At 43.3% G+C, this 21,953-nt stretch overlaps 1 protein-coding gene across 2 annotated transcripts in view; it reads right to left on the bottom strand.

The window, feature by feature from the left end:
• Positions 1-21,953, bottom strand: part of LOC116463517 (myocardial zonula adherens protein) — a 94,357-nt gene that overhangs the window by 39,984 nt on the left and 32,420 nt on the right. For both annotated transcript variants that reach the window (XM_032146646.1, XM_032146648.2), the window contains exons 5-10: positions 20,072-20,185; positions 16,120-16,272; positions 13,406-13,531; positions 12,226-12,354; positions 7,976-8,055; positions 6,205-6,310 (exon numbers count right to left, since the gene is read on the bottom strand). In XM_032146646.1, the coding sequence (XP_032002537.1) occupies positions 6,205-6,310; positions 7,976-8,055; positions 12,226-12,354; positions 13,406-13,531; positions 16,120-16,272; positions 20,072-20,185 (708 nt within the window). The remainder of the gene's footprint in view (positions 1-6,204; positions 6,311-7,975; positions 8,056-12,225; positions 12,355-13,405; positions 13,532-16,119; positions 16,273-20,071; positions 20,186-21,953) is intronic.

Here is a 21,953-nt window from a genome sequence, read left to right as displayed (position 1 = left end):
AAGGGCAGCCCTGTGCATTGCTCAGGAAATCAACATAGCTACTTTTGCTTTTAGTTCACTTAACTTTAGGTATACACAGCAGAGTCCATTTACAGGGGGTAATAATAAGAGCCACTAATATTTATTATTTCTTATGATCCAATTAACATGCTGTGCATTTTATACATGTCATCTCATTTAACTCTTACAAAAAATTGGGTAGATACTATTATTAACCCTATTTTATAGACAAGGAAACTAGTAACTTTTCAAAGGTCCACAACTAGTAGATGCAGGTTTGTCTGATGCTAAAGTCCATGCTCATTGCTATTTTTCTAGGCTATCTTTTGTTGTAGACACATAAAGGTCTCTAACTGGGTGCATGTGGATTTAGGGACTAGTAATGTAAAGCCTTGTTTGGCCAACTGGCTAGAGAGCCAGATACTCAAAGCTTCAACTCTCTGAAGAGTTATTACTCATCTATTATTCTCCCTGATCCAGTTTGTTTCCCCCAAGGAACTGCTGCATTATGACTACAGCATCACTCTTTAAAAAAAACCTAAGAGATGACCATTAAATACTTTCAAAATCATTCCTTAGGAATCACAATTAATATTCTGCTTTGCCTTGAACTTGAGAAGTGGTCATTGCTAATATAATTATTTCACCAAGATTTTTTTTCTTCTCTTTCTAAAGAGGTACCATGTGGCCAAGTGTAACGTCTTCTGTATAGACAGAAGTGAATAATTTAAAGCAGGGCGAGGCAGACACGTGCATACACGCACAGTTGGAAGACGATCCATGAGAATCGCTCTTAGTCTCTGTTAGTGGTAGTCCAGCTTTCAAGGACTTAGGTGGATTGGATTCTGTCCCTTTAAGTTTCTATTATCTATTTAACAAGCATACCTCCTCCCACCTTAGTAACATCTCTCTAGATGGGTCTAAATAGCCTTTGGGAAGTTTGTATTATCTGTATACCACCAGGCCAGTACAGCTATTAAGATTAGGCTGTCAGGCCAGGTGTAGTGGCTCACACCTGTAATCCCAACACTTTGAGAGGCCAAGATGGGAAGATTTCTAGAGGCCAGGAGTTGGAAGACCAGCTGATCAACATAGCAAAATCCTGTCTCTATAAATAATAATAATAATAATAATACAAAAATTAGCTGGGCGTGGGTGCACGCGCCTATAGTCCCATCTACTTGGGAGGTTGAGTGGGGAGGATCACTTGAGCCCAGGAGTTGGAGGCTGCGGGAAGGTATGATTGCACCACTGCACTCCAGCCTGAGAAACAGGGCAAGACTTTGTCTCTAAAACAAAATAAAAAACAAAAAAAGAGTGAGCTGTCACAGAATCCTCCCAGGACCAGGGGCTGGCAAGAAGTGAAGGTCCCCTGACAGTGCCCAGAGAGTCACAGACTTGGGTGCTCCTGGTCCCTGGTGACTGTCTCCCTGGCTTGCTTTCTGTTGAGCCCTTCCTATTGAGTTCACCAGCAGCTTCCCGCCTCAGGCATAGGAGCTTCTGAGGGATGCTGGCCAAATGCATGAACACGAAACCCAGCAAGGAGAGTCAGGCCACTGCTCTGATAATCCAGGACAGCGATTCTCAATCCTGGATGCATATTAGAATCACTTGTAGAGTTTTTAAAATGAAACAAAACCCAGTGCTCAGTCTGCCTCCATCCCATCTGCCAGGTTCAGGCAAGTCTTAAAGCTCCCCAGGTGATTCCAATGTGCAGCTTGGGTGGAGAAGCACTAATGAGAAAATCAATTCCTTGCACCTTTGCACTTATTAAACATCTCAATTATAGCAAAGTGGGGTAGAGTGCAATTGCTTTCAGCAAAAGAAGTCTAAAGAAAATGCCTCCTCTGCAAATGAAAAGAAACTCCCTTCAGACTCTGTTGGAAGAAACATTTCCTATATCACAAATGGCAAAGGGAAATCAAAAGAAAGACATGATAAAATGAAAGGATGCCTAATGGCTGCACTGGGAAATAGCTAAAAAAAAAAAAAAAAAAAAAAAAAAAAAATTAAAAAAAAAAATTTTTTTTTGCTGAACAATATCCCTGCCCATTGGCAAAAATGTAAACCCACCCTCTTGGAAGGCAAATAATTTATTTTTTCCTTCAGATCACTTTCCCCTTGGCAGGAGAGCTGCTTTGGTTGGCAGCAGGTGAGCCATGGTGAGAGCAGGTAAAGAGGGTGTGAATGACTCTGTGGACTGAAGAAGTCACACTCAAAGATGTGTAAGCAGAGGGGCACTGTGGGGGCCTCAGGATGCTCTCTTACTTTTTACACTCCTCCCAGCTCTCCCAGTGCCTTTCCTGGCAATCTAAAGAATGCAGCTTGATTCAGGACCAAAGACCAATCCCAACAAAGCTTTTCAACAGGATAATAAAGGCCAAAGGCAAGACTACCCTGGAACTCGGGTGACACCAGTGGGTAAGATCCGTGCCCGCAGGGCCCATGTCTGCATGACTCCCCACTGTGTACCCAGCCCCAGCATGAAGCAGGTGCTGGTGGGTATCTGCTGAATGGATGAATGAATGAATTTCCCCTTTAGGGCTTTTTATTTCCAATCCCTTGGCATTTTTCTGTATTTTCTGGCTATAAGAGGCACACGTGGGGCTTTTTTGGCTTTGTTTTTTCATTTTTATAAAAGCCAGAATCAGCTGGAAGAACTAGTGATGGGGGAGATACCCAACCCCCTGACATCCATAACAGGAGACTTAATTCAGAAGAAAGACCTAGCCTAGTGAGAGGTACTTGGTCCCATATTTCACAGAAGACGTTTTGTGTTGTCTTTTCTCAATGAACTTGACCACGTAAGATAGGTACTAATCCTTCATTTCAAAAGGGCTCACCCCACCATGAGCCCTTCTTGCATAGTACAAGTCCTACTGTCTCCCACCATGGAAATCAAGTCATTATTAAGTTAAGGATGACAAAACTTGGGCCAGTTACTTTTTATTATTTGTTATTTTATTATTTATTATTACTATGATAGAATGATACTCCACTAAGGTGAGAAGAAACATGTTGCTTAACATTTTAGGATTCCCAAGGATCTCAGTAGTAATACCTGGATATTTTGAGCTAAACAAAAGAAGCTCATCATTTAAAAAAACTAAGCTTCCTCATGGACATTATGGCCAAAATGATACCAACAATGGATGGAGACGAGACTCTCATCCATGGTGAAAGTGAGGCTATGATGAAGACAAGCTTCCAGACCCATGTGAGGGAAGAAAAAGGGTCCCTAACATCTGCTACACTTAAAGGCTGCCTATATGCCTGGGGAGCCAGAGTTCACAGATGAAAACATACTTCTCTTCTAGAGTCAGAGTTCAAGATTCATTTCACAAGTGGCCAGTTCAGTAGTCTGGATTTTTCAAAATTTGCTCCAAGTGATCTGAAGTGATTTAGTTACGACTTTGCTGATTTTGCTCATTATGCAACATAATGATAAGGCTGAGCTCACAAAAATAGGCACAGCATAGTAAACAATAGAGAATTCTTTATATGATGAACAGTTCACTGAAGTCACCAGACTTCCTCCACACAGTCTTTAAGGTTACAGAACACAGAATTTGAGGAGGAACACTAGAGAACTTCTAAATCAACTTCTTACTTTGTAAAGAATGTACCCATGATGAAGGGCTAAATGCCTTACCAGTGCAGCCAGTATTAGAAATGTTTTGTTTTGAATGAAGAGCTGCAATTTGCCTTTGAAAGTGACACTTTGAAAGTGTCACCCAGTGGTTCTGGCCTGGCCTTGCTTCACAATACAAAATAAAGACATATTCCCTCATGTTTTCTAAGATGTGAATTCAGCTCCCATCTCTCCCTGGGCATGACTTCCCCAGTTCCCTGAATTATTCGGGTTCTCAACTCCTTTCCAACGTGGTCTTGTTCTTCTGAATGTGCTCATCTGTCCATGCCCCTTGACCATGTTTCTAACTTTTAAAAAAATATATTCACATAAATGGCTATGGCAATTGAGATTTTAAGCTATCCTTTTCTTATGTAAGTTAATGTAGTAGGCTGGGCAAACACAAACTTTCTAAATCAGGCAGTAAAAATTATTAGGAATAAAAAGTGTCTCTCTCTCTATTTGTTGTTGTTGTTGGTGGTGGTGGTCTACATTCACTGTTGAAACCCAGCCAGCCCCTATGGGGTGCTAACTCTGATGGCATCCTAAATTTTAGCTGGTGATTTCTTTCCAATGACTGGGCCTTCCAGACCACAGACCACATCAAAGCTTAGAGAAGCTTATCTGGAAGATATGAAATCATAGGTAGAAAAAAGCAAAGCATGGACAGTGATCTTTATATGCATCCCTACACACACACATATACATATGTATACACATATGTATATATGTATGCACATATGTATGTGTGTGTGTATGTATGTGTACTCCTTCACTCCCTTCAAATTGGTATGTTTGTTATATTCTGGAAGTAAGTTAGGAAACAGAGAATTCTAAACTTCTTTGAAAGTGTCTTCTAAAAAAACAATGTCTCTGATTCTGGTACAGCCTTAACCTCTTACAGGTAAGGGTTTAAATGAATCAGAAGCCAACCAGTATGAGGTTTTGTTCAATAGTTCCCTAATGATTAGATACAAGAATGACACAGACACCCCCCTGTGGTGAGGTGAGAGAAATGTAGTGCTCACAGTTAAGAGACTCACATGGGGGAAAATAAGGGATGCCCTTGCCCCAGACTTCGTGGGTGTGAAATTCAAAAGCAGAAAAACTATGCCCCAACAGCCAAGGCTCACTGAGATGCTAATTGTGGCAAAGTGATGCTTTTCCTTGGAAAACACACTCCTGACATCTACCTAGTGTTGACGATAGGGCAGGATCTCCCTCCCCATTACTGTCATGGGCAGTGCTCCTGCCTGGATGCACAAAAGGATTGCAAAGGTGTGTGCATGGCTTCCTCTGCTATTCCACTGCTCCCCAGAAACTTGTGTGTGAACCAATATAAGATGTACATGATTCAACACAGTATAACTGCACTTCTCGTTTGCGGACAAACTTTTAATGTATATGTTTATCCTACACACAATAAAAAAAGATGTCCCTTCCCATACTCACAATTCTCTGATCTTAACCCCACAACATTAATATCCCCAATATCTTAGAGACTAATAAAATAGATACATTTTAAATCTTCCATTTGTCTGTCATGTACATGAATTATTTATTAGAAGTAGATATGCTTTTAATTTTAATAATTCATTAATAAAACATAACTTTTTAAAGTAGTACTTTAATATAAGTAATATAAGGAAAATGTTTTTTCATTTTTCCACTGCCAACCAAATGTTTAATTAAATTGAAACCTTTTCTTTTCTTTGCAAGTTAGAGAATTAGACTCAAGGGAATTCTTATAACCCTGTTAGTACTAACTGCTCTTTTTCTATCAGATTTTTCCATCGGGTTTTTTTAATTGAGCAAGAAGAAAACTACAATAATATGTGATTAGCTTTACAGAGCACGGACTTTCTTCTTTGGAACATCACCACAAGAGAGGCAGATTATATTGACACAAATTAAAAAAAAATTTGTTCCTCTTAGAGAAATAGAAATGTTCAACTTACCCGTTTTTTCATTTAGAAAAGAATAGTAAACTATGCCCATACAGTAAATGTATAGCTTGGTTTCCTGTTACAGAGATAGTTAGGAGAGAAAGGATGGTGGCAAAGGAAAAGGAAGAAGAAACAGGAATGGGAGAAGAGAATGAGGAGGGAGGGAGAAAAAAAGAGAGAAACAGACAAGGAAAGGGAATGAAAGACAAACCCAGAAAAGGATAAAGGACAAGAATGGTAGCCGAGAGAGACAGACAGACGGCTGTGGAGGCAGTGCGGGGACCTGGGCTAAGTTCACCCTTCCCATCACCCCCTTGGGTCCCCCTGAGCTGTGGGTACCCACTCAGGCTATCACTGTCCTTTCACAGTGGGTGAGCTTATGAACTGTACTTTCCAGCTTTCTTAACTGTAACCTTTTGACCTGAGGAAACCCCTCTTTTAGGGGCATCATCGTCATCAGTCCATGGGGGACATGTGGGGAAATCCCACTCTGGGCCTAGATGGCAGTGGCCTGAGCACCTCGGCTTGTGAGCCACAGGAAATGGAGAGGCAAGGCAGACTTGTTCTGGGGATGCTTCCCCACCACAGGAAGCAATCCCAGGCCTGTGACCTTTTGCAGATGCTTACCTCCTCGACCATCTGCTTGACTTTCTTCTGCTGGCAATGCACCATGTCATCTAGGTGTCTGATCCGCTCACGGAGGCTGGCTGATGCCTCCTCCAACTGCTGATACCTAACACAAATAGGAGAAAAAAGCAAATGAGTCCTAAACCAAAGCAGCAACAGCAGTAGCAACAGTCACAGCTTTAAAGAATATTGCCAAGAAGGCCAGGCATGGCGGCTCATGCCTGTAATCCCAACACTTCAAGAGGCCAAGGCAGGAGGACTGCTTGAGGCCAGGAGTTTGAGACCAGCCTGGGCAACATGCCGAGACCCCCATCTCCACAAAAATAAATAAATAAAAATAGAAAACATGTATCTTTTGGGGAAGGTTTGGTAAAAAAAAAAAAACTGTAAATTTAAAAAAAATTTAAAAATACTGCCAAGAACAAGAAATCAAACCCTAAGATCCATTCTTCTTACTTTATGTGATGACCACACAAAGTAGTGTGATTACTAACAAACTACCACACCAGAGGAGCACAGGACTATTTTTCAAGTTCCTATTTGCAAGTTTTATCCCATATAAGGATGATTATTTTCCAGGGACTGAGAGATAATTTTTTTGCACCATTTACAGATCTGAGAAGCTCTCTGTTTTTGGGGGTTAGTAACATATTGGAACATCCAGTAAATTACTTTGATGGGGGTACGGGGAAGGAGGAGTCTAGCAACACAATAAAATATCTGAAATCAATGGCAGGGTACCGAAAAGTCTAGAATCACTGTTGCTCTCCATATCCTTTATTTTTGGCAAATGTGGGACAAGCTGAAAGACCTTCTCTACATCCAAACAGAGCAAGCCACATCACAAAACATTTCATACTTTTGTTTTACAACAGCACAACTTATTCTCCAACATTGCTTGGACTCTTCAGTTCTCTGGGGCCGCTGGGGCTGGGCACCAGAGGAAAGGTCTGGTGGTCTAGTTCCCGTGCCCCATCTCTGCCTCAGCACTATGTTAATGACTAGCAAGCCTCCTATAACTTTGAAAACTCTGAAATTGCAAATGAGGAAGGAAAAATGGGTATTTTTTCAGCACATACTATTTGGCAGGCAGCAAGCCCAACAGTTCTCTTAACAATAGCAACCTAGTGAGATGGGCACTGTTATCACCGTCATACCCATCTCCACCATTTAAAGATGAATTTCCATGTGGCACAAGCATGACTCAGGGAGGTTAAGTCACTTGCCCAAAACACTGAAATCATCTCAACCTTGTTTTCCTTCACTAGAGACCCCTGAATGGCCTCTCTGCATTTTGATTTCCAGAAGAGACAGCATACTATTCCGTGTTTTTCATGTAGGGCTTTATATACTCACTGCCATAGGATAATGCAAGGTTTTACTAAGCAAAGTTTGGAAACAAAGAAAGATGTTTTAAAACTGGTTTCCAAAGCAAATGGTATTAGTCACAGTTGATGAGTTTTCTCATCAACAAGGTGTATCCTGTGGAGTTCAAGGCGATGGAGAACATTAATAGACTGAACTTTTGCACTTGTGAAAGTATTTGACGTGTTCCACTACACTAACAACCAGCCATGATCTGCAAGATGTGGCTGGAGGCTTCCAAAGAAACTTGTTCCATATTGGAAACTCTCAGCCCAATGTTATGTATGCTTAAGTCTGTAATAAGGGACAACCACACCAATGAAAATGCAAGGGTCAAATGAGGTCATAAAAACACAGCGTGTCCAAAACCTAAATCCATTACAAGACCAAAGGCATTACATCTCACCTTTCCTTGTCAGAATCAGTTAACTCCCCAGACATTTCTGTTTCATGTTCTAGGAGTTGAAGTTGCAGTTGATGACGTTCCTAAAACAAACAGAAACTGATATTTTAATCAATGGATCCCAAGTTTGACAGAGAATGTCTATTTAGCAATTCTAGCACTAGGGAGTCCAAGTCTACATGACAGCCCCTAGGTTTTACACACTTGCTCAGCAAAGTCCAAACAAGGCTCAAAACTACCAAGTCTGTTGTTGTGTATTTATAGAAATATTTATGGGTCAGAGACAAACATCCCAAATAAAACCATTCGAGATTCATTTTCCAAAGTATTCCATCAGCCCAGGCACAGTGAAAATTTATAGCTCCAAATAATGATAATCAATACTTTAAATTGGTGGCTTGTGATACTGCAAAATTCTTTATTATTTTCTGAATAATCAAGAAAAGAGGCTCTGGAATTCTGGTAATATCCTATATTCTAACCTGTGGTGTTTACACAGGTGTATTCACTTGTAAAAATATGTTGTGATCAGAAAAATGGCCCTCCAAAGATGTCCGTGTCCTGATTCCTGAATCCTATGTGTTATCTTACATGGAGAAAGGAACTCTGCAGATGTGATTAAGTTAAGGATCTTAAAATGGGGAGATCCTGGGTTATCCAGTTGGGCCCTTCTAAGGAGGAGGCAGCAGGGTTAGAATCAGAGGGAAGGAGCCTGGAAGATGCTCTGCTACTGCCTCTGAAGCTGCAGGAGGGGGCCACAAGCTGAGGAGTACAGGTGGCCTCCAGAAGTTAGAGAAGGCGGGAAGTGCATTCCCTTCTAGAGCTTCCAAAAGGAATCCAGCTCTGTCAACACCGGGATTTTAGGACTTCTGACCTCCAGGAATGTAACATAACATATTTGTGTTGTTTTAAGCCACTAACCTTGTGGAAATTTGCTATGGTAGCAATAGGAAACATACGTGCACCAAGCTGTGCACTTTGTACACTTTGCTATATATATGTATATTTAGAGGTTTGCCCAAAAAAGGAATCTGGAATCATTTCTTTGGACAAAGCTGAAAAATGTTCATAAAAACATGGTTCCCGTCATAACTGAAATTGCACTAAAAATACATTACAGATGTTAGCATTAACAAATTTCCTTAAAATGGAAGTTTATCAAATCCCGCTCACTAACTGGGAGATTATTTTACTTTAGGTCCTTCTCTAAGAACTAATGTTCCTCATCTTTATGTTCAGAAATTCCACCCAGCAAACTCTTACTAGCTACATAGATTCCAAACCTCTTTTCTACCAAATTATTAAAAGCAAATCTTTGGAAATTTAACTGCCACAACTTCTGAAGCTGTAAGCAGTGGTATATCAAGAGGTAGGCCAAAGGGGTGGGGAAGCAGTCCACCTTGAGCAGGAAGAATATATTATCTCTGAAATATTTTAAATAACAAAGGTGATCAACTTTGACTGGGGTTTTGTTACTGTTTTTAAATCTCTACAGCAAATGCACATTCTTATGGCCTGGCCTGAGCAGAACATTCCTCCTGCCCCTATGTGGTTGGAAGTTTTACATTAAGCCCTGAAATAACAGTGATAAAAGCTTTCACAAGTGAATGCCTCCCTCCAAAAAAAAAAGAAAGAAAAAGGCTGTCATAAAGTAGAGCAAGTTCTAACTTACAGCACACTTTTAAAATTTGTTTTAAATTGAGGTACAATAAATCTTAAGTGCACACTGCACAATTATTTCTTACATTTGTAAACACCTGTGAAACCACTGCCCAGATTAAGGCATAGACTATTTTCTGTTCCCCAGAAGGGTGCCTGGTAGAGAACACTCCTTAAAAGATTTTTACTGATCAGAAAAAAAAGGTGTTTGAAATAAAATGCTCAACAAGAGAAACAGTAAACTAAGGTATATGGCAGAGAAGCCATTCAAAAGCACATGGTTTGTCCTTGAGCAAGATCCAAAACTGACAGCAGGATACGTACACTGCCACAGCCCTGCCTAGGGACATGCCGTTCACGTAGTGTGAGACAGGGATTTGGCCAGATTCCTGCTCTCAAAGATTTATCCCTGAAAAGGAAACAGCGTAAATTGGCCTATCTAATCTCAGTTCAATAAATAGAGCATTTCTCTAGCCTAAATGGAAAGGAAAATTTAGAGAAAGGACAATAAATTTCCAATCACTAAAGAAGAAGCCAACACCACTTGGGGAAGGTTTTGTGTTTCCTAAATGCTGGCAGGGAGGGCTGGCCTTACCAGCTTCCTGGCTCTACCTGTTCACCCCACATGAGGGTTCCATATGAAAATCAGTTGTGAACGACAAGAAACTTTCAGAACCTCAAGAGTACAATGAAGATAATCATAAAATGGGTTGAGCTAAAGACAACCTGACTCTGAGGGCAGACACCCAGGCAACCTCGTAACAAAGTAAAAATCATAGCCACAAATGATTGAACCCTTACTATAAACGAGGAACCATGCTTAGCACTTGGCGTGGATTTTTCTCATTTATTGCCCACAAAAGCCCTAAGAATAAGAAGTTACCATTATCAGCATTTTATAGAAGTGGAGACTGAGTTTGGAAAAATCAAGTAACTGCAAAAAAACTAGAAAGAGACACGAGATTCAAACCCCCAGGCTGTCTGATTCTAAAGCCTATGTTCGTAACTACCACCTGTTGTCTCTCTGTATGATGGCGTCTCCCCAGACCACCCCGCTATGCTGCCTGCTCACCTTGCTTCTTTATGCTGCAGGAAAACCTGCCGCCCAGAGAGACAGCATCTGAGTTAAGTGGCATCTTCTGCTGTTATAGGAGGTCAGTAATGTGGGAGGAAGCTCACCCAAGTTCTTTTTTTTTTTTTTTGAGATGGAGTTTCACTCTTGTTGCCCAGGCTGAAGTGCAATGGCACGATCTTGGCTCACTGCAACCTCCACCTCTCAGGTTCAAGCAATTCTACTGCCTCAGCCTCTTGAGTAGCTGGGATTACAGGCAAGCCACCACACCAGGCTAATTTTTTATATTTTTAGCAGAGATGGGGTTTCACCATGTTGGCCAGGCTGGTTTCGAACTAGTTCACCCAATTCTAGAAAGCCCCCTTGTTGCCCAAACTTCTCCACCACCCGCTCTGGTCAATACTAATGTTAGTCCTGACTAAGCCAATCATCTACTCTTCAATAAAAGATGGAATTCTGTTTTCCCAGGGAGTAGAAGTGAGATTGTAATTGACTCTTTAGTTTGCCCAAGTCTCTCCCAAGTAAAAAGCTAAAGAGCTAAAAAGAAGCACCCAGTGAGCTCTGAAGCTCCAGAGAACTGAATTTAATGCAGTTCCCATAGTGGTGACACCTCACCTTGTGAGGGGACAGTTGAGGGGCTTATGCTGCAAACACCTGAGGTAAAGCGACCTCTTCTCAGCATCGCATGAAGCCTGATAGTGACCTTGCTCTCACTGTCCCTCCTCTGCCTCCATCATCAGATTGGAGATTCTCGGCATCCCGAATGAGTCACAGGGTGCTAATAATGTCAGGGTCTTGGCAGGTCACTGCTCTCTGCAGCTCATATGCAGCCAGGGAGCCACCAGAAATCAGCCACAGCCTTGGCCCTGAACTCCTGGGTCCAGAAGTCAGCCGTCACCTGCTAAAGGTCACCCATCCTTTCTCTTCCTTCTGTTCCTTCCTTTCCTCTTTCGTTTCTCCCACCACTTCCTCCCTTTCCTCCACTTCCTACTTAATTCCTGGCTGCTTCTCTTTCTCTAGACAGGCTTCATTATCCTAGCTGAGCTCCTGCCTTCCTCAGGTCCCCCCACCCCACTCATCAGCCTGCTTACGACACCTAGAGAAATGGGGCCTCCCCACTCCCTCAAGTCCCCAGCGTGTCAAGGAAAAGCCAACCCTTGAGACACAAGCCCCAGAAACAACAGGGTTGCTGTGTTGATGTAACACCTAAATAGGGCTTGATAATTCAGTGGATAAACTAAGTTTATGCCTGGGGCACCAGCAAAGCCAGGCTGCTAAAATATTAATTTTTCTAAAGAATCTCAAAAGTAATATTTTTAAAAGCATTAAAATAGTTACCATGGGAAAAATGAGAACTTTGTTGGACTTTCTTATACTTTATTTTATAGCTTTGTCTTTTTTTTTTTTTTAATCACAAATTTGGGAGGTGAGAGGAATCCATATCCAGGGCTTCTCGTATCTCAGATGGACCTGCAGGGAAAAGTTTGGGCAAGTGGGCAATAGGCCCAACGCTGTGTCCTACCTTTTCCATGCGCTCAATCAGCCTGTCCAGCTCCCCGATCCTCTGGTCTTTCTCCTCTAGGCTGATCTCTGCCGCTTGCATCTTTTTATTGGCTTCTTCAATTGCTTTCAGAAAACTATTGGTTTCCTCCTGCAAAAGAAATATACTCTCCTAAGTACAGGCATGGAGTACCGAGGCTACTCACCGGGATCCAAGCAGCTCTGGCCTTGCTAGATCATGATTTCTCTTTAAAACATGACCTTGGAACCTGAAAGTGTCTCACAGATCATGAACTCAACCTCATGGTTCTGGTTCTCACCTATGAATAAAGATATATCGTGTGACTGGTTAATGGGCCTCACTACTTTTTTTTTCTATTTTTTCCCTTGAGTTTTTATAGCCAAAAGGTGTAAAAGAGGCCTACAAATGTTTGATAACATTGAGTAGGTGCTCAGAATGTCATTGTATTAACCAGAAGTGTTAAGGGAATTAGAACCAGATCTGGAATCGAATGCAGAATTCCCAGATCCTTCTCCCATAATGCAATGCATCAGCTCATTACTAACAAGAAAATCTTGTCAATCATCAGAACATGTATTAAGCCTCTAAGGACACAGATGAACCAGACATGGAGTCCCTGCCTTCAGGAACTTATAATCTCCTGGAAAAGACAAGATGTGAGATGCACAGCCCCACTCTAATGGCAGGTATAAAAGAATTCCACAGTAAAAGCAGAGAGAGAGTGAGCTTCCTAAGGACAGCTAATACTTTTGGCTCCATGACCGGGAGAAACTGCATGCATGGAGAGGGTGGCATTTAAGGTTTTTAGGGAGCTTAGGCAAGAGCAAGGACAGGGAAGGAGGAAATTTCTGGTAGAGAGAAGCAAATGGAGGGAGGGAGGGCACAGCTGTGGGCAAGCCCAGGGTTTGCTTAGATGCTGGCAAATTGTCAGATGAGCTAGAAAAAGGTGTGTATTTGGAGACAGAGACAAGGGGCTATTCTGAGCAGGGACAGGGATGAATAAAGGCAGAGGGGAAGAGGGGAGGGGAGTGAATGAGCAGAGGAATAATTCCTTGATCCCTTACCCACGGCCGAGTCCACTAACCCACCTCTAAGAATAAACACTACTACGTAAACATCACCAATAATAATGAACCAACAACTCCCTGTTAGTTAACATCGGCAGCTACAACACACACACCAGAAGAGCCTCCTTCTCGGCACTGTGCTTCCTCTGTTCTTCCTGCAGCTTCTCTTCATACTGGCTGTACAGCTTCTTGGTCATCTCTCGCATCACCTCGGCATTGGCTTCTTGGGACGATTCCACCTACAAAGAGACTCATTTCAGAATGACAGCTTTTGCAGGGCCCAGGAGAATTGGCAGCTTCCAGTCTGTGCATTTCATGTGGGGACTCACAGAGGCAGTGAGCCCATCCACTGGGTTCTGCAGCAGAGAGACGCAGCAGGACCTAACAGGGAAAGGGAGGAAGAGAGGTGAGCAGAGCCACAGAAAAATAAAAAGTGGCATTTCACATGAATTTTGGGGGCATTCTCAGGACAAAGGTATGCTCCACATGAGTGACTTTTTCAAAAGGTAGAAACTTATTTCTCTAAGCAATCTCATCAGTTGCATTGGCCAAGGCAATTTCTAGGTAAGACCAGCTAAGCTCAAAGGAGAAATCTGGACTCACCCTTTCCACACCTTTGTCCTTTCCTAAACGTTGCTTTTGGAAACATTCCAACCTAGCGTGGGGAACACTAAGCTGGCACCCCTAGTGCTGAAGCAGGCCTGGCTTAGGAGGTGAGAAAAAGTCAGTGGAGTTGCAGGTGGGCAGGGCTTAGGTTGGTGGTGGCTGGTGCTTCCTGTTTGCCAGGCCACGTCCTCACACAGACTTCCTGCTATTGATTTTATGCTGCAGAAGGTTTGCAGTCATCCCCTCCTTCCAGGTTATTGCCTATTGCAGAGAGCTGAGTTTGCTGCATACCTAAACTCTGGAAAAGGGAGGCATTCTTCAAACTCAATAGGTTACATGATGTTTATTTCCAAGATGTGACAGGTCTCTCTTGACACCCTTGACTTCTCCCTTCTCATCAGTGGGCAAGTGTTGGCACCATTTAGTCCCAAAGTGGAAAATCCTGAGCAGAGCTTATGACCAGCTGAGAGAGACCCTGTGTGCTGTGAGCTCCATTTGCAGTGCATGCACAGCTTGCTGGAAGGGCTCTGTCCCTGGAGGCCCATTCACTCTGCATCCAGGTCATGTAACATACCCTGAGTTCCTGAAGCTTTTTTTTTTTTTTTCAATTTGGGGAGTAAAATATGAGGAGTAGGAAAAATCTGTTTAACTCCACTGTCAGGATGAAAACAAGCATCAGTCTCTTAAACAGGCAACTGTGGGCTGGAGTTAAAGCCCTGGACTCCAGGGAAGCAGCCAGATTGCCAAGCAGCCTAATGATGTCCCCAGATGCCTGGTGACAGGCCACCTCTGGAACCAAAACGACTGAACAGGACACTCACATAGAGTAGACACTCAATAAATATTTGTGGAATGAATGATTGAATAAATCCCCTAAGCTGAAAAAAAAAAATACTTAAATCAGCAATTTCAGGCTTTTTTAGTAATATAAACTTTTTTCACCCCCAAAGTAACTCTTACTGAGAAAGGCAATATATAGAAAAGAAGAACTGCCCTATTAGAAGTGAACATAGAGAGGAGATGATCTGTTCCATGTCTGTGGCAGGTCAGGTGAACTGGCAGCAGATCCCCAGGGCGGCAATACAGAGACTGGGCGGCGGACTGGCAGCCCCTCCTCCCCACCCAGCCCACCCCTGTGAAGGGGCCCACACTTCCCAGTTTGTCTCCCTAACTAAATTACCAATGGTACGAACTTTCACTCCCTCACATATTCTGCTTTGAGCAATAAACTATGTGGATACGCTACCCATAAGACAGCCTAAGTCTCTGCAGAGCAAAATTTTCAAACCACAGACTTACATAAAAAGGAATTCATCCAAGATACAATTTATTAAGTGCCCTCCAGGAGCCATTCATGGATCTGCTCCTGTCACCGGGTAAGAAGTCTATCCAGGGTTTAAATTTGGGAGGTCCACTAATGCCTCTAGAGCATTAGAAGTCCAGCTAAGGAATGCTCCCAGCCTAGGAGGCCAAATGGGACATTCCCCAGTGCCCCTAGTCACCCACCAATTTTCTTCTTGAGAAAATTATACTTGGGGTACAGCCCAAGTACCAGCTAATTGTGTGCCTCTCAGCTCTTTATTGTCAAGCCAAACAGAAAGGCCTTGAGACCTCAAAGAAAATCTATACAGTGAAGAGAGAGATCTCCAAGCCTTCTGACATCCCAGATCTGTGGGCATCCCAAGCGTCTTCTCAGTAACATAACAACAGCACCACGGTGAGTGTCTAAAGAGCCCTTGAGGCCACCGGAGGCCAAGAAAGGCATGCCCAATAGGGGCATTTATGGAGCAGCCCCAATCTGGGCCAAGCATGGTGGCTCATGCCTATAATCCCAGCACTTTGGGAGGCCAAGGCAGGTGGATCACCTGAGGTCAGGAGTTCAAGACCAGCCTGGCCAACATGGTGAAACCCCTTCTGTATTAAAAATACAAAAATTAGCTGGGTATGGTGTCACATGCCTGTAATTCCAGCTACTCAGGAGGCTGAGACACAAGAATTGCTTGAACCCGGGAGGCGGAGGTTGCAGTGAGCCATGATTGTGCCACTGCACTCCAGCCTGGGTGACAGAGCGAAACTCTGTCTCAAAAAAAAAAAAAAAAAAAAATCCAATGAAGAAGAGAATGGAGAAAAGGAAATGGAAAGGTTGAAGATGGGAAGAGAAAAGGGAGAAGTGAAGAGGAGAAAGGTTCATAGAAAATAAATCTAGGCTTTCATACTCCACCTTCATTTTCAGCAGCTGGTTTTCAACTTGTGCTACCTCCAACTGCCTCTGCTTTTCCCTCAGCTTGTCCATGGATGCTTCATACGTCTGCTGCAGATTTCTGATTTGATCCTTAATGTTGCTGTTTTCCAAAGTCACATCCACAAGGGTTTTCTGTGAGGATAAAAATAAAAACAAAACCAGATCGGGTGGCGTGAAAACACATGGGCTGCGCCATGCGCTGGGGCATCCCCTTATCATTAACCACTGGGGTAGCTGTCCTAGGCTACAGCAGCTGCCAGTCTGGGACCCTGTGTTATGAGGGACTGCGGGTCTCCCATGGTGGCCAAGAGGTCTGCCCCTGTAGCTTGGTGGGACTGAAAGCCTCTCCCATACCATCCCATAGCTGCTGTCAACACCACTTGCCACTGCTTAGGATGGATGGAAATGGATTAAAATGAAGTCCTTCCAAGGAAAAGTGTTATAATACACTTTCACATGGGAAAAAAAACAGATTTGAAAATAGTAAATATAGTACAATCCCATTTTGAAAAATATGTATAAGCATTGGTTCAAATATATGTTTATGCACTGCGGGGAAAAGACTAGGAGGAAATCCGAATGATAGTTTTCACTATGTGACAGGGCTATGGATATCTATTTTCTTATTTATTTTTTCTGTATTTTCCAAATTGCCACAATGAAATCAGAAAACAAAATATGAGCTTTATAGAATAGAAATATTCCTCTTTTTATTCTTTTTCTTTTTTGTTGTTGTTTTTGAGACAGATCCTCACTCTGTTGCCCAGACTGGAGTGCAGTGGCCCGATCTCGGCTCACTGCAACCTCCGCCTCCCAGGTTCAAGCGATTCTCCTGCCTCAGCCTCTCAGGTAGCTGGGACTACAGGTGCCTGCCACCACACCTGGCTAATTTTTGTATTTTTAGTGGAGATGGGGTTTCACCATATTGGCCAGGCTGGTCTCAAACTCCTGACCTTGTGATCCACCTGATTTGGCCTCCCACAGTGCTGGGATTCCAGGTGTGAGCCACCACCCCCGGCCTCCTCTTTTTCTTAAAAGAGCTATCCCTCTGCGCTTCTAGACCGCCTGCCAGGATAGTGACAACATGACTGAGAATACTCGCATACCTGCAAACATTTCACCTTCCTCCCTTAGGCAGAGAAGGGAAGTAATAAAGAAGTACTAAGGAACAGAATTTGGTAATGCAGACAAGTGATTTTTGCTCCAGGCCACACTGAAGCAAGGATATTTAAATCAATAGTGTTGGCCATGCGTGATGGCTCATGACTGTAATCCCAGCACTTTGGGAGGCCGAAGTGGGAGGAGCACCTGAGCCTGGAGTTCAAGACTAGCCTGGGCAACTACAAAAAAAATTTAAAAACCAGCTAGACATAGTTGTGTGTACCTGTAGCCCCAGCTCCCCAGGAGGCTGAGGCATGAGTATCACTTGAGCCTAGGAGGTTGAGGCTGTAGTGAACTATGATCACACTGCTGCACTCCAGCCTGGACAACAGAGAAAGACCCCATCTCTAAAAATATAATAAAAAAGAAAAAAAAATGGTGTTGCTATTTACTGCTGTGGTTTCTACTTGGTTAACTCTCCTTAGAGATAAATGGCCTCCACAGAATCCCTGCCGTTGGAAAGGCATCTTCTACTATGTCCTCAGTCATCTACAACTTCACATTAGAAGATGTGAAAACCCTGGTGTTGGGCACTGTTTCTAACGCCTCTGTGCTCTTATCTAGATGATCAGTCTCTGAAGCTTCTTCAATTCCTCAGCCTCTACTTTGGACAATATAAGCCTTTCACTCCTAAACCTACTTGAATCAAGAAAAAGAATTTCTGAAGGAGGTGATTAGATACTAAAGGAAATACTGAAGCCATTTGGAAGCATGGAGGCACAGAACATTTGAGCTTCAAGGGGCTTTAGAAACCACCTAGGCCAGCCACCCACTCCCCCAGCCCCACTGGCTTCACAGATTCTACTCTTGTATCCATACAAAAACCTACACTCTGGCCCAAGAGACCAGGATTCTTCTAATCCTGGCTCTGTCACTAGGTAGGCATCTTGCTCATGTCATTTTTCTCTGTTGGCCTCAGTTTGTTGATTCATAAAACAAAGGGATTAGAGATCCTCTCAGTTCTTTCTAGCTCTGACATTCTATGGAATCAAACCAAGGGTCTGGTCTCCCTGTCAGTAATAATGAAAGTGGATAGAGTGGGCCAGTGGAAGAGGCTGGGATCTTGCATAAGGAAGAAGCCAGCTCTCTTCAGACTCGGTCCACCAGGTACCCGAGTGGTCCTCAGCATCAGTGCCTAACACCATGCATCAGCGCCTAACACCATGCATCAGCCCTCTTCCTCTAGCAGGTTGAGTTTCCTGCTGTGACATGGCTTCTCCTTCTCCTTCTCCTCCTCCTCCCCCCGCACCTCCCCTCCCCCTCCCCTTCCCCTCCCCCTCCCTCTCCCTCTCTCTTTGTCTCTCTCTTTCTCTTTCTCTGAGCGGTTTTAGCTATAAGGCTCCTTTGGCTGTCTAGGACTAAGAGTCTGCACGATAACTAGGAACCAGTCAAGGTGCCTGGGTCAGAGCTGGCCCAGCTCAAACAGCTGACCTCTGCAGTAAATGCCAGAGTGTTGCCAGATGGCAAAGCAGAAGAATTGCCAGAAAATACTGGCAAATATATTTTTTTTTCTGGGAAGAAAAACCAGAGATGTAGTACAAATACCAACTAAGTCTGAACTCAGGTGAGATCAAGCCCTCGCTGGTGGGCTGGGAATGAGACGGCGTCCAAAAGGGGAGGAAGGGAGCCTTGGCAAGCCCCCCCGACCACAGGAGGAAGGAAAACAAGGGCTACTGAGCAAACTAGACCCAGTGGGGCTTGGCCTGAGGCCAGGGGAAAGCTGGCATACACTCAAGAGAGCCAGGAAAAGGGTGGGACTCAGAGGCCCCACCAGAAATGGGCATCGCAGACAAACCCAAACACGAGGCCACCCGGACCCACTCCAGGACAGTGGCCGAGACTTGCTGTTGTCATTGCTGCCATACCAACTGTTATCAGAGAATTAGGGGAAGTGGAGAATCCCAACATGAAAATGTATTTATCTAATAAATTACTTATATAGAACCAGAAAGGATTTGAAATAGCTTTTGGAACTTTTGAGAGGAGGGTAAAAAGATAAGAGCCAAATAAATTTGGAGGAGAGGTAAAAACTATTGTTCATATATTTGGAAATGAAGACCAAGGGAAGCTATTTCAAATACATATAATGCTTTGTTTTGAACATATTCAAGTTAATTTGCATGTTAGGGGACTTGTAAGAGTAAGAATGGGAAGCACCTGAATGGTTAGCTCCTAGTAAATCAAATCAACCAAGAAAACAATCCCTCAAAGTGAGATAACAACACACATTTTCACAAATAGAAGATACTGGGTCTTTCTGTTTCCCTGTCTGCTACTACAAGATGTGGAATATCCACGATTCTTTCTGCTACAAAATAATTTCTAATTATAAAAAAGTGTTTACAGGCCTTTTTTATATTGCTTGCCATGAAGGAGTACAGATTGTCTTTGGTGAAGTCTGTGTTATTCTGTGATTAGGTGGCACTTCCTGTGGCACTGGGGCTGGAGGAAGAGGGCTGATGTGCAGGGTTAGGCACTGATGCTGAGGACCACTCGGGTATATGGTGGAGCAAGCGACATCTCTCACACTAAACTCAGGGTCTAAATTCCCTTTTCAGTGAGAGCAAAAACAAAGCCTTAGAGTCTCAGCTTGGAAATGCTTCCTTCAGTTTCCTTCACTGTCTTCTGGGCACAGTCTTCACAGTGGTTCTGCTTAAAGAATTCTGAATGATGAGATGAGGATGTTCTGTGACTTATTTTTCTACAAAGGCACAGGCCCCACTCTTGATTAAGCTGGGTTGCCCCGTCACAGCAGTAAGCAGATGAGTACCTGCAGGCCAATGGAATCCGACGCCAAGGCTGAGTTCATGGCATTAAAACTATCCAGGGCAGATGACTGGGTTTGGATGTGATTCTCCAGATACTCCTGCTGAGCATGGGAAACCTGGACAGATCGAGGAGACAGTCACACAAAATCAATCCCTACACGTTCATGACAATCTTCAGCTAGGCTGGAACTTTCTTCTGTTAGAAGCCACATCTACTTCAACAATATCTAAAGTAAAGCTTTAAATTAAAAGTCAACATCTGCATGACCCAGAGAGAAGGGCAAGAATCATCTTCCTTTGGATAGTGTTTACTCACAGACCCTCGCTTAGCCCTCTCAACAACACTGTGCAGGAGTCAGAACCTTGTCCTCTGCAAGGAAGAAAACAATCAGAGAGGTTATGTGATTTGCTCACTGTCAAACAGCTCAGAAGTGGCACTCCTAGAACTAGAACCCAGTTGAAATAACTTCTGCAACCACCTTGCTCTTTGAGGTCACCATGGAGAGAATATGCTTTGGTCTCACTCAATTCTCAAGAGTTGTTTTTGTAATTCCACCACTTTGGGAGGCCAAGGCAGTCGGATCACCTGAGGTCAAGAGTTCAAGACCAGCCTGGCCAACGTGGTGAAACTCTATCTCTACTAAAAATACAAAAATTAGCCAGGCATGGTGGTGCACGCTTGTAATCCCAGCTTCATGGAAGGCTGAGGCAGGCAAATCGCTTGAACCCGGGAGGCTGAGGTTGCAGTGAGCCAAGGTTGCAGTGAGCCAAGGTTGCAGTGAGCTGAGATGGCGCCATTGCACTCCAGCCTAGGTGACAACAGCGAAACTCTGTCTCATTAAAAAAAAAAAAAAAAAGAGTTGTTTTGTTGCTGCTGTTGTTGCTGCTGTCTTTGTTGGGTGTGTGTGTTTAACATGTCTGAGTCAGAAGCCAGTCTTGACCTAGATACTGGCAAGAGGCTAGATACAATTAGGACTGAGGATAGAAGTCCCCAGGAAGGCCCCCGATGTGGCCTCTGGGAGCAGCAGAAAGCAGCCCCGGCACAGCAGAGCAGGAGGTGTACTCTGGGGAGTGGAGACAAAATCGAAGCAGCAAGCCAGGCCCAGGAGCATGTGGCAGCTTTGTGTTCAGCAGTGTGTTTCAATAGCAATAATTTAGCAATCTTAATCTGGCTGCAGTAGGTAGGATGGCATGGAGAAGGAGGAGACCTGTAGGCAGAGAGACATGGTTTCTGGGACAATTCTAGCATGAGAAAATGAGGATGTGTAGGAGATGGTGATGGAAAGCAAGGAGCAGAGTCTTGTTTATGCATCTATTGCAAATCCAATTCTTTGGCTTTGATGACAGTCGTTGGTGTCTGACAGTCATGGCAGAATGACTTTCCATAAGCAGGTGAGAATTTCACAAATGTCCTCCCACATGCCAGTGGGAATGGGCTGGGTAGATATGTTTATGTAGCCCCACTCCTATAATCAAGAAAGGGGGAAGGGAGACACATTTACATAGCCCCACTCTATAATCAAGGTAGTAGGTGTTACTTAAGCACTCAATCTCACAGCCCAGCCATAAATTGAACTCTAATGCATGACTGTTGTAACTGCCCTTCTTTCCCACAGATATTAATTCTCATGGAAGGTATGTCATATAGACAGGGACTTTTATCTTTGGGATTATTAATAACAAATTTTTTTAAATGTCCACAAGCTTTAGCTTGGCTAAACTAGAGGAAGGTTATTTTTCTTAAATTTTTGAGTAGGTAATACACTCACATGGTGCAAACATTTAAAAAGTATAAAGTTACTTTATATTTTTATAAAAAGTTACCACCGTGCTCAGTTACCACCCTGCCCATCCCTGCCTCCCAATTAGAAACAGTTGTTCGTT

Source organism: Hylobates moloch, unplaced genomic scaffold (assembly GCF_009828535.3).
Source record: "Hylobates moloch isolate HMO894 unplaced genomic scaffold, HMol_V3 SCAFFOLD_40, whole genome shotgun sequence".
Classification (NCBI taxonomy): domain Eukaryota; kingdom Metazoa; phylum Chordata; class Mammalia; order Primates; family Hylobatidae; genus Hylobates; species Hylobates moloch.
This window is presented reverse-complemented; position numbering and strand designations above follow the sequence as displayed.